The sequence below is a fragment of the Fulmarus glacialis genome, unplaced genomic scaffold (assembly GCF_000690835.1).
Source record: "Fulmarus glacialis isolate BGI_N327 unplaced genomic scaffold, ASM69083v1 scaffold35126, whole genome shotgun sequence".
Classification (NCBI taxonomy): Eukaryota; Metazoa; Chordata; class Aves; order Procellariiformes; family Procellariidae; genus Fulmarus; species Fulmarus glacialis.
This window is the reverse complement of record NW_009218112.1, coordinates 4,224-16,752: the sequence shown is the minus strand read 5'-3', so window position 1 is coordinate 16,752 and position 12,529 is coordinate 4,224. Positions and strand designations below refer to the sequence as shown.

Below are 12,529 nucleotides of genomic sequence, written 5' to 3'. Positions count from 1 at the left end.
GCTTCTGAACTAGAGAGTGTCACACGGACTTAGCAGTGTGTGGACAGACAGGTGCCACATCACAGCACACCATGTGAAGCTATCATTGCATGGCAGCACTGTGCTCTCTCCTTCTCTCTGGAGGCAGTCTCGAAAGTCAGAGAGTCAATTCCATGTCTTGTAATAGCAGATCGGGGCAGTGTCTTGGTTATGACAGCAACTAGGCAGGATATGTGAGCTCCACTGAGCGCTGGGGAGGTGCGGGATCAAGGGTACTAAGTCTAAGCAGGACTGAGGAGTACTGCTCTGAAAAGACTGAAACGCATAGAGCTGCGGAAATGAGGAAAGGCTTCAATTGTTCCAAAGGTGAAATCCCACAGCTGCACTCTCAAGCCCTGCAACTGCTTTGGCCAGTGTAGGAACACCAGGGATGAGTTCAAGACAGGTCTCACTCCATCATCTGGGCCTCAGGTCTAAGAGAAGTAAAAGGATGATGGTTTTGCAGTATCTTCTGAAAGTTGTTCAGATGTATCTTGTTCAAACTTTGGCAAAACCAGATTAATCCTATTGGGTTTGGTGTTTAACACAGCTCAGGGACAGCTGGGGCTCACCGTCCGCTGGCACGGAGGTGCTCATGCAGTGGCAGCACCAGAGGAACATGGAAGTAGTGGGTTTCTTCGCAGGGACAGAGCTGTGTCACGTCCACAGTGGGTGCAGACCAGTTAGCCCGGGCTGTGCTCTGCCACTGTGGAGCGAATGTGCGAGAGCAGCTGAGAGCTCCGGCCCTGGGAGAGGCGAAGTGGGTCTGGCCCCTCCATGGACAGCACCATCCCTGCCCTGGCGCAGGACGCTCAGCCGCGGCGAACGGCCCCGCCGCGTGCCTTGCCCACGCGCAGGGTGTGCGGCCCCATGCCAGTGCTGATTTACCCCGGGGGTAAGTCGGGGGGTGTTCTACTCACTAAGCCAGCACAGAAATCAGTCACTGACGATATCCTGCTGTGTCGCGTTTACAAAGCACAGCCACTGTAAGTGAAATACCCCAAGCCAGTTGTGAGCTGGAGCTTTTAATTTTGGGTGCATTTATGAGGTACCTGGGAACTAGAAATACAGGCACTTCTACAAAGTAATTAAAATCACAGTCTGAGTTTCACATAGAGTCGCAGCCGTTCAAAGAAAATAAGTTGGGCTACAAAATCACAGCAACTGAGTTCGAAGGTTGGGTAATGATGGAGCGCGTGAACTGCCCTGACGTCCCCACCATCGGGACAAGCGTGGGGAGAGGGAATTGAACTGCCCATATTTCCTAGCCCTGTTCCAGCACACATCCTTATCTTCTGCTTGACTCCCTGTGCTGTCAATGCTGGCTGCTCCTAATGCAGCACCGACTGTAGCATTGGCATCCAGCATTTCCCTGCATTTGCAACTGCAAAAAGTTATTCTGAACACGTAAATAAAGGTTACAGAGTCCCTGTGTTTGAAGCATTTGTTAAAAAATCCCTGTGTTTTGGTAAAAGCAATCAGAAGTTCAAATGAAAACTGCCTAAAATTGGTGATTTCATTTTTGAATTCTGCTTTGCTGACTGACAGCAGTAAAAGCTGTAGTGAGGAAAAAAATGGAAGCAAGAGAAATTGTAAAGAAAATATTAAATATTGCCTCTCCAGTGCCTTCAAAAGACAGGAAAATTGAGGAAAATTCCACCACGTCCACAAAAAATGACCACATACGCTGCCACTATTCCCACTAGACACTATTTAAGGGTCTGCAAAACAAACAAAAAAAGGTTGGAAAGCTGCTGGTTTGTGAGCCTGGACGTGGGGTGTCCGTGCTCAGCAGCCCCATTTCTTCCACACTGACCCATACATCATGGTCATGTACAGTGCTGGAAAACACAACCTGTGGGGACAGTGTTGAAAGAACCAGCACCGTTGTTTTCCTAGCAAAGGAGACTGAGGGAAGCTTAAAAAAGAAATAGGGGGAGAAGAGGAACAGCATTGTCTTTGTCCCATGCACAATAGACGAAGAAAAATGCTCTGACAGTGAATGGATATTCGAGAGAAGGAAGGGCAGTCAGTCGCGGCACTGCCAGGCAGTCTCTGCCACAGGGGCTTGGGAAGAGGGCACTCACAGGCAGTCGGGTCGTGTCCCTCGGGGCGAAAAGCCTGGCCCTCGCAGAGCTGCGGCGACCGCAGGTGGCGGTGCCGGCGCCGAGCCTGGCACTCGCAAAGCTGCGGCGACCGCAGGTGCCGGTGCCGGCGCCGGCGCTGGGCTGTCACTCACGTGTGAGACGCCTGAGCGCAAAGGCAGGGACACCTCGTCGCCCCACGAGGGGACCAGGGGTCCCCACGGTGACTCAAACCGATGGAAAAACAGAGTGGGAGGGAGGGATTGGCTCGCCGGAGCGGGTGATGCCCTGACTCAGACATCAGAGCAAGGTGGAGCTTCGGAGAAGGGAAAACCCCACTGTGTGCATACACACCTCCCAAGAAATAAAATGCTAAAAAAGACATATCTGGCTGATAGGATGTGGATGCTGCTCTCCGTGAGTAAACCGTGGTTGCATTTTATCTAGTCCTTTAAAGTGAGGAGGTTTGCCCTTTGAGGGGTGATGCTGCCGCAAAGGGAGCTGCACATGCAGAGCTGGGGCGATGCATTTCCCACCTGGCTTATTTTGCTTTATCAACAGAAGGAAAACGTTTTCTCAAAAGCAAAGCCTGGTTGACAAAATAATAACTTTAAGAGGCACCTGTGGCAGGCTAATGTGCAATGGGTAGCTCCCCATCCCTGGCAGCCTCCTCCTCCTCTTCGTCTCTTCGCTCACAGGGGCCAGGCTGGGATGACGGGGACAGAAAAGAGCTCTTGGCACCTTACCTTTGACAACCCAGGGCACACCACTGCAGCAAGTATTTGCCTATCATGGGGACCATTGCTAAGTCTTATCTGGCTTTAGTTCTCCTTGACGTCTCTTTTTGCTTTCTCTTTTTTTTCTTTTTTTTTTCCTTTTTTTTTTTTCTTTCCTTTTTCTCTTTTTTTTTTCTTCCTTATTTTGCTTTAGGATGACCTGCGTAAACCTAACTGCTGATTCCCAAGCAGCTGGTCCCCAGGGAGATGGAGGAGCAGTGGAGAGCGCGAGATAGGCTGTGCCCTGGGCGGGGCGAGGGGCAGGCAGGGAGCAGCTCTGCCCGACTGCCGGTGCCCAGCACAAGGCCAGACTTCGCCCATCCAAGGCTGGCACCAAGGGGGGTGTTCAGCCTTGGAAGCGGAGGGGAACATCTTTTGGGATAAATGTGGAAAATCTGGAAAAAAGCTAAGAACTGCAATTTTAGGAAGGGGATTAAATTGCAAAGAGAGGCACAAGCACCTGGGACTGCTGTCTTCATTGCCAGTTTGCACAGGTAACTGTGGCAAAAGGACACGGCTCTGTCAACGGGCATGAGTTTGTCCTGCAGCGCCAGGGTCATGCCGAGCGTCTGATAAGGCCCAAGCAGTAAATGATGTGATTAATAAACAACTGCAGAGACAGTGAGCAGCACATCCAGGCCAGTTCCTGGGAAAATGACTAAGCACCCTGCCACGCACTGGCCGCCTTTCCCCTCTCCTTCCCTGACCCGGCATTGGAGGGGTGGCTGAGCCCCACGTCTGGTCAGATGTTCCTGTGTTTCTGGCACCTTTTCCCTGCTCAGCCCCTTCAGTGGAAACCCCTGCCTCTAACCCAGCCCCGAGCTTCGCCAGGGAGACTGGAGATGTAGATGCAGGATGCTTCCCTCTTCGGAAGTTTCTCAGACGATCTTTAAAAGGATGCAGAAAGGACTTTTTTTTTTTTTTTCTTTAAAGGACTCAAACCCCAGAGCATCTTTGCTATTCCCCCCTGCTTGGTCAGCACCATGCAGCTGTGCCACTCGTGCTCAGTCTGTGCCGCAGCAGGGTGATGCTGCCAGCTCCAAATTCCCGCGCGGTGATACACACAGTTGGAAACAGGCATTTTGGGAGCTGCCGTTTGTTGCTCTTCCTTTTCCACAACAACAACAGAGGTATTTCCTACCCGCTCCCCCCCTACCCTGCGTTTCAAAGAGCAGCTTTTGTTCTGGAGAAGTATCGCCTTGTACCAAAACGTCTGTTATTCTGCAGTAAATTATCTTAAAATAGAGACCTCTCCTGCCAGATGTTTGTCTTGGAGCTGCTCTCCAAACCCTGCGACAGAAAGGGAGGGATGGGAAAGGCGAGGCACATGTGACAAAGCAGAGGCTGATGCCGTTTCTGGATCAGCGTTGTCCCCCGTCACCGGCAGCACAGCAGGACTCCAGGACTTGGGGTACAGCCGGCCGGATCTCCCTACCCTGCGCCAGGTCAGGACAGGTCACTACCGTTTGGGAAACCCCCCCAAGCACATAAAACGTGACTCTTTCCTCTCCAGCAGCCAGCAGCTGAGACGCAACCCGAGCACAGGCTGTGTCTGGCCACTGCCGCAGGGCTGCTGCAGCGAGCAGCCAGCAAGACCTTCCGCCTCCACGGATTTTAGTTTTTACTCTTTTTCAAACTCTGCACATTTCCCCTTTACAGCCCATGACATCAAATTCCATTTACTTTCATTTTAAAGCCAAATCGTGATCATATACTTTACCCTGCTTTTTCCCAACCATGCACAGGTTTCTCTCTCCCCACGGGGCTCCCTAAGCCAAACGAAACTGCGCTTCTCCTGGAAGGAGAGCCATGCATGTCTCCAGCTCTTCTGCAAGCTGCCCATGTCTTCTACAGACAGTTTTTCTGAAGTGTGATATGAACAGGGGCAGAGCACAGGTGCACATGTTACATGCTGGCACCACCATGTATCCATGTATTTTTCTAACAAGTTTCGGTATTTGTTTTTGACCAATACTCCATGTCTACAAGGAGCAGGAGATCTCTCACCTAAGTGATCAAGGTATCCCTTTCAGCATGCAGAAGACGGTGGGGGGTCTCCCTGGCAGTTATTTTGACATGCCATAATCCAGTACCAGCTATTCTTTTTTTCACTCGAGCCTGCAGCTGCTCATGGTCAGCTGTAGGTGGGACAAGCCTCGGGAACGTGTTTTAGCTCCCAGGGAGATGGGAGCACCCTGGGCACAGTAAAAATGCAGCAGAAACCTCCTGATCTCCACTGCTTTTGCCACATCAGGTCCTTTTAACTCATGGGCATTCAGACGAGCCTGCGCCGCTGAGGAGGTTTGTGCTTCTCCCGCTGCCGGCACGTGGCGAGCCGTGGGGCACCCCTCTGCACGGTGGGTGTCTCTTCATCCCCCGATGGCTCACTGATTCGCTTCGAACAAGGAGTTAAGGAAGAAAAATCTCCAAACTATGAAATTCTGGACCATTTCCCTAGTGTCTCGACAGCACTCTGTTTGCCTGCTTAAATTACAGTTTGGCAATCAAGGTTGCATAAGTGTTGGGCCAGTGCCTAGAAAACATTTTATTTTAAGAGGACTGTGACCCACCAAGGTCTCTTGCACATCCCTTTTCTCATTTTTCAGCAAAAAAACAAATAGTCATTTATAATACCACAGTAGGAAGCATTTGCTCTTTTTTTTCCTAATCTTTTAATCTGTTTTAGCCAGGAAAGCTTCGTAATGTACAATTTTAAACTGTCAAAATTTACAGAACAAAAAGAGTCAGATTTAAAACTGGTCATAACTCACAAATATCTCCACCAAAACTGTATAATATAGACATTAAGCCTCCCATATAACAAATTTAAACCACAGGTCACTTTGCTATTTTTAGGAAAGTGTGCAAAGAGCTAATTGTATAATACACCTAAATGTTAAAAGTTATACCATGTAAGCAGAACTGCTGCTGCTATAAAAAATATACAAGTATAAAATTACTTCTACAAAATTGGTTCATTGATTTTGTTGCCTGTAATAAAAAAGTAGACTTTAAGAACTTCCCTCCTAAACAAACAACAATATTTTGAAACCAGTCACTGTAGCTGTTATTTACACAGGATGAAACATAATTTAGCTAAATCAGACAGCGGTAAGGAGAACCGCTTGTTCTGGGACACACATTTGAATGCATAGACACACTGCCTGATGGTGTTCTTGTTGAACAGCACAATCATTGTACCACTGCAGGGTGGGATGAATGCAGGTGTTTCAAGACTGCTTTCTCTGATATTACAAAAGATAACCTAAGGACCACGACACAGTCATTGAGCTACTCATAACATCACACATTTCTTTGCCGTTTGCACCGATGCACAACCTTTAGCGTTCACTAAACACTTAACGGGTAGAGGGGACGGTTCCTACACAAAATACTCAGTTTGGTTTGGTCAGCAGAGGAAAGGAGAGGAAAAAATGTTCTTTTTTCTTTTTGGGTTTCCCTTTGGCTCTGTCACCTTCCCAGATGGCGAACATGGCCGGCCATGAAGGGCTATGGCAGCCAGCTCGGCTCAGCCACACACGCAAGCGCATGACGGGTCCTCGGCGCTGGGATTTCTCTCTTGTCACTTGGTCCCACACGTGTTGATGTTCTTCCCATCGGCGGCATCCTCCACCAGCGAGATGTGGTAATCGGTTGAAAGCGTGAGGTGGGAGATGCAGCCCACCAGGCCCCGCATGTACTGCCTGTTCGTGTGCAGGGCTATCTCCCTCATGCCACCTGCGGGAAAGGCAGCGATGAGAAACTCTTCACCGACACGGGTGTCTGCTTCTGCTTGGCAGACTGCATGCCCAGCAACGCCATTAGCCTTCCTAGTGCACCTTTTTATTTACAGTTTGGTCTGTGTTTTTTTAAATACAGCTTTTAAGCACTTGAAAGTACAGAGGGGATAAGCAGGAGATAATAAACTAGGATGCTAATAATTTATTGCAGCAATTGTGGCCTCAGTAAGAGCTGATTGTGCCCAGATTCCCAGTAAGGTGCAGGGTTTGCAGCTGCCACTCGCTGTTTCTCTATGTACCTGCTGGGGGTACCACAGTGCACCCCGCGGTGCTGGTCCCTACCGGTCCCCCCATCCCACGCAGAGAGGCCTCCCCACAAAAACCAGGCTGTAGAGGACCAGAAGCTGCCACGTGAAGCCTTCACTTTGAGATGGATGGAGCTGGGATGCCCTGCCTCGCAGCTGACCTCGCAAACACAAAAATGCACCTGGGTCCTGAATGTGAACGGTGGGCACTCACCTACATAGAGATCTCCATTGATGTTTAACTGTCTCATCTTTCCAGGGGATTTACCGGTCCTGGCACCGTAATCGTCCACGGTTACTTTGCCAGACTGTCCATCCCTGAAAGGAAAAACAAACCACTCTCATGCATCCAGCCTACAACCGGGCGGGAGGAGGAGCAGCAGCATCTCCCCCTTGCCAGGAGACCGGGGCGACTCAGTGCTCGGCAAGGTTCACGGCGAAGGCTTGGGACCGATGCTGGGGAGCCCCACAGACAGCAGCGTCCTATGGCAATCCAGACCCTTCAGGGTGGTTTTTCTCCACGGACTAAGATGTCAGAGACCTGCAAAGGGTGGGGTACACATTTGCGGAGGAGAAAAAACTGGGAAAGAAGTAAATTGCACAGCTGGGGGAGAGGGCAGGAGGGACAGGTTCTGATGTGTTGTTAAAAATCAGATGTAATATAAAAAGTAAAGAGCGGAAGCTTCAACAGAAGGGAAGAAATAGGCAAGCTAAGGTAAAACATACTTATAAGCAGTTTTGTTTCTTACTAGAGCTTTTAGGCCACTTCCATTTTATATACGGTCAATAACCACATTGACAGAAGAGCCACTTGATGGGCTCCTATTCTCACCGAATTTGGTGACAAGTTGTGCTAACGTTAGCCTGCAATTTCCAGGGAACCGACATCTCACGAAGAGAGGGATGCATGCTTTCCCTGCTGGGCACACTTGCCTCCCATGAGGTAGTGAATTATAAATATGAGTTATATATACACTGCAAGATGTCTGCACCTCCTCCAAATAGAAAAAGTAGGCATACACTGTCCGTGCTCCAGTGCTTGTGCCAGCCCGCAAAATGCTCACTAGGGAATTTCAAAATGTAGACATTAAAGAAAAATACTCTTAACCCAAATGGTATGGGTTTAAGAAAATGACTGTTATAGCCCCAGAATAGCCCTGTGTGACTTTGGCAGCCTGCCTTGAGCTGTGCTGAGTTTCAGAGTTGGCGCTGTCACCTCTAATACAATAATCTTTGTGTACATCGTCCTGAAACAGCCAAGTTGCTAACAGTTCAAGAGAGCATGGAGCCACAGTGATTCACACCCGACCAGCATTCAGACATGCCAGACAGCACCTTTAATGGCAGGGCGGCTCCAAAACGCCTCCCAGATGAAGCATGGCCACTTACCGAACAGCCTTGACTCTGTGCCATCGTCCGTCGCTGAAAGAGCCATTCACGGTGATGGAAGCAATGCCGCTGCCCAAATTGTAGCTACAATTGAAAAAAAAAAAAAATGCTATTGCCTCCCTTGCAAAGATTGTCTGCCTGCCAAAATGCTCAGATGTCCTTATTCTGTGCCCCATTCACCTGCTCATCCCCAAGAGCAACCCTTACGGCTCAGACTTTGGAGGGACTGGTAGAGTCCTTTGGAAGCCCAGCAGTGATACACTTATTTTGCAAAGTCAGGCTCACGAAGGAACAGGCAAAACTCCCTCCCACCCAGGTCAGAATGGGTACCATCACCACCATCCCATGGGAGCAAAGAGGGGACTTCTGCATGGCAGTTCCTCCCTGAAACAGGAGGTTATGAAGGTCAGTGACCTACAGACCTTTGGCCTAATGGGAGAGAGCAGTGGGAGGTTGCAAACACAGTTAATAAATAAACTATTACAAGAGCAAATAAGCATGTGACCTATAATAGATCTACAAATCATCTGAATTATAGGGAAGGTTGAGACCTGTGATGTTAGAAAGGATGAAGCCTAATAAATAAATGCAGAGACAATCATGAAGTTCCCTGCTTCAGTTGCAACTCTGATGATTTCCTTGTGTTTGCGGCTACTAAAATTACTCAGCAGATGTAACATCCCCATTATGTTTACACTTCAGACGTCTTAATTTCTGGGTCCCAGAAACCTGGGCCAACCTTCAGGAAGGGGAGGTAGATGCTACAACACAATGAGCTATTGGGTGCTCAGCTGCCTAAATAAACAGGATGAATTAGCCTGAGCTGCTGCTGCTGGCCTTCTGCCTCTACCAAGCTTGAGAGTTTAAACCAACATCATTATCTCTTCAGAAAAGACTGAACCGGGAATTAAGTTCATGCCCAGGGTTAGATACTTGAGGACAGCATGTTAAGTTGTCAGCTGCCCAGAGCAGAATGGTTGTCCTAAATTTGACTCCTCCCCAGAGGCTTAAGTGAGTCTCAAACGAGCATCTCCTTTCACCCAGGATGCAGATACTAGCCTAGGTTGAGAGCTACAGAAGGATCTGGGGGTTCAGTATTGTATCCAAGTGCTAGACCTTTGATTACAAAAATGAGAATCATATCCCTAATGAATGGGGATCCCCTACAATAGTGACATAACCTTCTACAGAAGGAGGGAGCAACAGAAAGGATTTACAGCAGCAGCTACACTGTACAGAGAACCTATTCTGCTAGGCCGTAGGAAATGGGAAAGAAAAGGTGTGGTTTGAATTTCAAACTGGACCAGAACACAGATGTCTAATTTTGGGCTGCAGGAAAATACTTCTGATCAATTTACAGCCCTGGATATTCTCCTGACCTCACCCGTCAAAAGTTCACTCTTTGTGAAAGAAGATGATACCTTTTTTTCTGCATTTGTTCTTTCACCATCTTCTTCAGTGCTCCCTTTCAGTACGCAGTAAATATTTATGAGAGTTTTGTTTTGGGATCTTAAATTTTACACCTTCCTAAATGCATGCAGAAGGCACAGATATCTCAATAAAATTCAGCTGCTTCAGTCTAAAACCTTGTGTATCTTCATCTTTTGGGGTTAGCAACAACCCTAATAAAAATGCACTGTGCCTAGAAAACAGACAGAATAGACTGGCCACTTACTACCCAGCATCTTGGAAAGACAGGATCTCACAAAGACGTTTTAAAAATGCACCATTTCTGCAGACTCAGTGAGCAAGCTAAGAGATTTTGCAAAGTTAACCACAGAAAACCACATTAAAAAAAGCTTTAAAGAAATTAACACAAATAGAAATGTGCAACTTTGTCTACCTGTCCGTGGTAGCAAAAAACAACAGGTAGAAGATAGCTTCAAGTTAGTTTAAATGATTAACAAAATCTTTGTCATTTGATCAACAGTGTCTCACAACAGTCCATAATAATGATGGCATTTGTAGTTTGCTGTTTCAATATTTGTCTTACACAACCTAAGAGGATATAATGAGGAAAGATATGGCTTTCAAAAGGCAAGAGTCTCAAAAACCACCATGCAAAAAGTTGCACAGAGTCTGCCTAAGTATCTGCAAGGGAGAAAGCGATTCCGGAGAGAGAGAACGTGAGTTCAGCCATTTCCCAACACTCCCCAGTTTCAGCTTTTTGACACTAATATTATTTGTTTCTTAAACAGGTGGTTCTGAGGATGTTGGCAGTAGCAATGCCTGGTGCCAGCTGGGTTTGTGTCACAGGGTTGGATATCTGGGGATTTGAGAAGGTGGGAGCCCTGCTCCCATGTGCACTCTCTGGTGAAGAGTGAGCCTGCAGTCAGCATGGGCGTCAGCAGGGTTTCCTTCCTTGACCCCTGCTCTCTCCTCACACCCTACACCTGCTCTGCTTAACGGAGATGGCAAGGGCTTCGAGACGCATGGGGGGAGTTACTGACAGTACGTGTACCCTCATGGGGTGACTTTTAGAAAACCACGCTAAAAATCCGATGTTTTAAGATTTGGGAGGGACGGAGGGAGTAGGAATGATGCAAAGCTGGCAGCACATTACCTCTTCAACTCATATCCTTTCCCAGACAACAACAGGACCCATCACTGAACAAAACCTTGAGGATGTAATTGTCTCACACTATACCAAAGGACAAGTGCACTGGATGTGTTGTGGAGATTCCTTCGGGCACTGACTGTACTGCATGGAACAAAAATAAGGGAGTGATAGATTACCTGAATATTAGTGCTCCTTCTTGAAGGCCTAGAGAAATGAAATCACTGTTAGGTCGCATGGGACTGTCTCCCCTCCACATCAAAAGACCTTCCTTCATTGTGGTTTTAAACCTCATGAACACATTCGTACTTGATCCTGATACCCTGTTTAATGTAGAAGAAGGAAATAGTAATAAAATACCGAACTGGGACAGTATTCTTTCAAACAAACCTAAAAGATGATGGCACTATTTCTTCTCCACTGGTCTTGCTGCTTACTGTCTTGCAACTTGCCTACATGCTGATGTGTGAGGAACTCTGATTCACATCCCCATTTCCAGCATTTCGGAGTGGGGGAATTGAACCTCGTCCTCCGGAATCCCAAACACAGTAACTGCTGGGTTACTCCACACAAATAAGAGAAAATGCTTTTCTTCCCCAAGCCTAGTGTGAAATCCAGTCCAACAAGCAAATGCTGAGAATGTGGAGTAGGTCTGCTGCCCTCAGAAGCCAGTGGAAGAAGCATAAGAAAGGGCCAATCAGAAAGGTTAGAGGTACCGAGCTGCAGGTGAGGACATTTGTGAAGCCTCCCCTAGCCAGTGACTGAAATACAGGAGACAGATGGATTTGTTTTAACAACCCAAAATTTTCTGGAATTTCGGCATCTGCTAGGGTGCAGAGCAACCAAAAAGAAGTTTGAAGACCTAAATTCTAGGCTAAAGCAGGAGTTAAAATCCTTAGTCTCTTCACTGATACCAGCTCTGTATGTCTGTTCTTTGCTCTCAGAAAGCACACACCAGTCCTTCATGTCAGATGACGTATGCTGTGCATACTGCTTCTTTAAAGGTTGCAAGATGCTTAGCTATTATAACAAACTGAGCCATAAGCATATACATAGAAAATTTTTTTCCCCTGAAATTTAGAAATATGGCAAATACAGTTTAAAACATTTAAATATACAACATCCTCCCACATGAGGCTCCTAGCATTATAATGTTCAACAAACATTATATTTATGTTCACAGGAGATACGTTACCTTTTCAGGATATCTGGATTATCATATGTGAGGTAACTGCGACCAATAAACTGTGGGATTTCAATTGCTTCTGTAATGGCTGAAAAGTAAATAAAATAATGAAGATGAGTGTCGTTTAGCTGACATGGAAATGGAAGAAAAAAACAGACAAGACTCTCTTACTGATTTACTCCTGCATTGGCAGGTACCTGCTGGTGGCACAGAACTGAGCTGAACTCACAGTCAGTTGATACCTAAATGTAGGGGCAGTAGTTGAGACAATTTAAACAGCCGACAGTCCCTCTACTCATGGCCTTCATGTCATGGGCCTAATGTATTGCTCCACCATCAATGTTAGCACAGGAAAATACGAAGTATTGGGAAAACATTGCAAATTTTATTTTTATCCCTGTTTCCACATTCCTTGACTCTCCGTGCAGTTCAAGCCACGCTCCTGCCAAACCACCCTTTGTTCTTAGTCTAGGA

At 47.3% G+C, this 12,529-nt stretch overlaps 1 protein-coding gene across 1 annotated transcript; it reads right to left on the bottom strand.

The window, feature by feature from the left end:
- Positions 1-6,461: 6,461 nt before the first annotated feature.
- LOC104078339 (pikachurin-like) lies at positions 6,462-12,129 on the bottom strand. The gene is made up of 5 exons (XM_009579942.1): positions 12,065-12,129; positions 11,049-11,192; positions 8,313-8,396; positions 7,138-7,241; positions 6,462-6,616 (listed from the first exon to the last, which is right to left on the bottom strand). Exons 2-5 carry the CDS (start codon positions 11,162-11,164, stop codon positions 6,462-6,464), a joined length of 459 nt encoding a protein of 152 aa, XP_009578237.1. The 5' UTR covers positions 11,165-11,192; positions 12,065-12,129.
- Between the last annotated feature and the right edge of the window lie 400 nt (positions 12,130-12,529).

Excerpts from the sequence above, each read along its gene's own strand:
- LOC104078339 (XM_009579942.1), bottom strand. The coding sequence starts at position 11,164 with ATGAGGTTTAAAACCACAATGAAGGAAGGTCTTTTGATGTGGAGGGGA. Across the intron at positions 8,397-11,048 it reads GAAGGAGCACTAATATTCAG|CTACAATTTGGGCAGCGGCA; the intron begins GTAATCTATCAC and ends TTTCAATTGTAG. Across the intron at positions 6,617-7,137 it reads CAATGGAGATCTCTATGTAG|GTGGCATGAGGGAGATAGCC; the intron begins GTGAGTGCCCAC and ends CCTTTCCCGCAG.